Source organism: Asparagus officinalis, chromosome 4 (genome assembly GCF_001876935.1).
Source record: "Asparagus officinalis chromosome 4, Aspof.V1, whole genome shotgun sequence".
NCBI lineage: Eukaryota > Viridiplantae > Streptophyta > Magnoliopsida > Asparagales > Asparagaceae > Asparagus > Asparagus officinalis.
In genome coordinates this window covers 131,980,621-131,984,163 of record NC_033797.1, presented here as the reverse complement: position 1 = coordinate 131,984,163, position 3,543 = coordinate 131,980,621, and the positions used below count along the sequence as shown (strand labels likewise).

Sequence of the window (3,543 nt, the reverse complement as noted above, 5' to 3'; positions counted from 1 at the left end):
TGGGTAAAAACTTTGCTCATTTAGTGTAATAATCTATATTACTATTAAAGTGGGTTGCTATGTTAGAACTTTTGATTTGCTTTTAACCCTCTCAATTTTAATAATCCCCAATAGGTATAATTTTTATAATCCCCAATATCAATAAGTATTAAAGTTTGTGTGGTTCTAATGACTATTAGGTTCCCTTGAAATTATATTTTTGGTTAAGCATTAATTATTATGTTAGTTATATTGTGAGGACTTTTGGGTTCCCATGAAATTGTGTTTTGGGTTAAACTCTTATTCCTATTTTTGTTTTACAGAATTACTATGCAGCTCGAAAATATAGTAATTAGTTATATGCAATAATATGATGAAGGATACTGTTTTAGCGCAACTAACCAAGATTATAGTATGCAAAGTAGAAATACACAATTTTCATCGTGACTAAGCTAAATATGAGAAATATTTAACCATAATTTTTTTATGTTCTTTGTTTAGAAGAATAAAGAACTTGCTTGTAGTTATACTATAAAACTATGCCTAATATTGTACAAATTATGCACAGTGTGCTAATGTAGTAGCTAACTTTTTTGATTTGGACTCCCATGAAAAGAGAAAATGAGCACTAAAGAGTAACTTCTAGAAAAAAATATAGGAGGATGGATAATCAAATTATTTGAAGAGATGAAGAGTCAATAGGAAAGTTTAATTACAAGATATTGAGGATTAAATGAAAATGATGTGTACTCAATTTAGCAATATAAAAAATTAGATAACTTTAAAATATCCTTAAATTTATAATATGAAGCAAACCGCTGTAAAAACTCTATTGTTTGGACCATAAGGAATATTCAATCTCTTTAATAGTCATTTTCTTTATAGGAAACTTATGCTGATACTATCTTAGAGTGGATCCTAACGCTTAGATGTTTTGAGATAACCCTAAAACTTGTTGTTTAAATTATAAATTTAATATTAAAAACTAATTTAATAACATATGTTAATTTATACATGTATCATGCACCAGGTGCAATGCACTTATGACATACTAGTCTATATAAAAGCAAAGATTAGTGGGACTGTCTATAAATTGAGGACTGTACCGTGTAAGAGCAAGTTGTATATATCTTATTCTATTTTCTGGTGCTACTTCATCCATAAATGCATTCACATCTTGTTTAACGTTCTATTCACAGCTGAAGAAGATTGGATGTCCATTGGTGTTGTTATCGGTTACAGGAGTAGTAGTGGCAGTGTTAGCATCTGAAAGGACACTGAAACCTGTGGGAGCATTTTCATGCTGGTTCCTTTGATGGTAGTAACAACAATGGGTTCTTTTTTGCAAATGTATTTAGCAAAATGGATTGCCACCTCATACCCGTTATTTCCATATTATATATAGTTTTCCTCCGTGTTCTCAAGTATTAAAACATATTTGTATATGTTGGCAATTACATCCATTTATCTGCCCAAATGATAAAGTTGTACAATACAGTGGAAGTGATATGCTTGTTAAATCTAACATATCACGACATGCACAAAAGGATTACTCAACAGAAAGTTTCATGAGATACTATTTATTGTGATTGTTTACTTGTTCAAGTGGCATTGCAGAGGTTTTGCAGAAAGATATAGGTTTTGCCTCCTGCGAGAAGAGATTCCTGGCGAGTCGCCCATATCCAGATCCTCTTTCATAATTCCATCAGGCAGCTCCCAATCGAAGTTCTTTACGAGATTTGCAAACGCAAGCTCAAGCATTGAGACCCCCAATTGCATTCCAGGACAAATTCTTCGTCCAGCTCCAAACGGGATGAGCTCGAAGTGATGACCTTTGTAATTGATCGGATTGTCCAGAAATCTCTCAGGTCGAAACTCTTCGGGTGCTTCCCAGAGCTTAGGATCGCGACCAATCGCCCAGATGTTGATAAAAACTCTCGTGTACTTGGGAATTTCGTGCCCTTGTATTATGCATTGATCCATTGATTCTCGTGGGATCAGCAGAGGTAGAGGAGGGTGCAATCGAAAGGTTTCTTTTATTGTTGCTTTTAAGTAGCTCATTCTGCTCAAGTCCTCATCAGCGATTGAAGATTTTGTGCTCAGTATCTCTCTTACCTCATTTTGCACTTTCTTCATAACTTCTGGATGTCTTGCAAGCTCGGTCATGCCCCAGTCTAGGACTAAGAACGTCGTGTCTGTCCCTGCTGCAATCATATCCTACATCGACAAACAGAAGTCATAGCAGTTCCCTGTTATGCGTGACCCTGTTATGCGTGACATAATGATTCATACCTCCTGTATCATTTATCAGTATACTCTGTTCTAATTATATATATGATTTTTACTTCTTGTATTTTATTCTACTTGTGCTCGGGCTGTGAGTTTGCAATAATTTTTTTTATACCAGTTCAAAAAACAGTTCCCTGTGTATAAGAATCATATGATCAGAAAACAAATTACCAGTAAAATTGCTTTGATTGTATCCCTGTTGAGCAGAATCTCTGCATCTTTATTGCTCTGAAGAGCGAGGAGAACGTCTACAAAGTCTAACTTCTCTCCGGCATCCATCTTTCCTTTCAAACTATTTGTGTTTTCTTCGATGATCTCATCAAGAACCGAATCCCACTTCTTGAAAGACTTTATGGTCCTCGCCTCCAAGCCTGAAACCCTATCCAACCATCCGAGCCATGGCATGAAATCCCCGATACTGATCTGCCCAAAAGTTACAGAAAGCTCATCTATCATTTTGCACATAACTCTACATCTCCCTTCGTCTGTAAAATATCTGCCAGATATAATCCTGCACACGAGCCTGTTGACGAACACGTGCAAGACCTCGCTCATATTGATCGTAGCACGTGACGTACACATGTCAGATATGCTTGATACCATAGATGTCACTTCCTCTTCAAGAACAGAGCGAAAAGATTGTACCATCTTTGTACTTAGGAGGTGGTTGACGCATAACTTCTTGGTCTGTCGCCAGTGCTGACTGTAAGGTGCAAAGACCACGTCTCTGGCTCCGTACATCATAATTGTTGAAGCTAGTGATGAGGGCCTGTTACCGAAGATGTGATCATGGGTACGCAGAATCTCTCGAGTCATGTCTGGTGACGAGACGACGAGGGTTGGGACCTGACCGAGCTTGAGGAGCATTAGAGGTCCATGTTTCTTGGAGAGAGCGTGGAGGGAGTGATGAGGGAGGGATGTGAGCTGGTGAAGGTTTCCGATAAGTGGGAGCTTTGGTGGACAAGGAGGGAGCTTATGTTTTATTGATGATGATACACGTTTGAGGATTGGAATAAGGACAGGGAGCAAAAGGAGAAGTGCAACAAAAATGGACATGTTTTCAAAGGAAAAAGAGCAAGTTCACAGGATTATTCACATATACATGCTTCATATATAGTGCATATCTTTTGATGGAAAGTTATTGTATCTACAGTAATCACCTATCTGCTATAGTTTTCACCAACCGCAGACCTATTAAATGTTACTGTAGCAACGTTGTAGCAACAGTGCGCACCTACCATAAACTCACTTATATATAGCTCTCCCTGGCGTTAA

The 3,543-nt window shown here is 37.2% G+C and overlaps 1 protein-coding gene across 1 annotated transcript; it reads right to left on the bottom strand.

The window, feature by feature from the left end:
• Positions 1,405–3,339, bottom strand: LOC109838983 (cytochrome P450 71A1-like). Its single transcript, XM_020407411.1, has 2 exons — positions 2,440–3,339; positions 1,405–2,196 (listed from the first exon to the last, which is right to left on the bottom strand). Exons 1-2 carry the CDS (start codon positions 3,322–3,324, stop codon positions 1,573–1,575), a joined length of 1,509 nt encoding a protein of 502 aa, XP_020263000.1. The 5' UTR covers positions 3,325–3,339; the 3' UTR covers positions 1,405–1,572.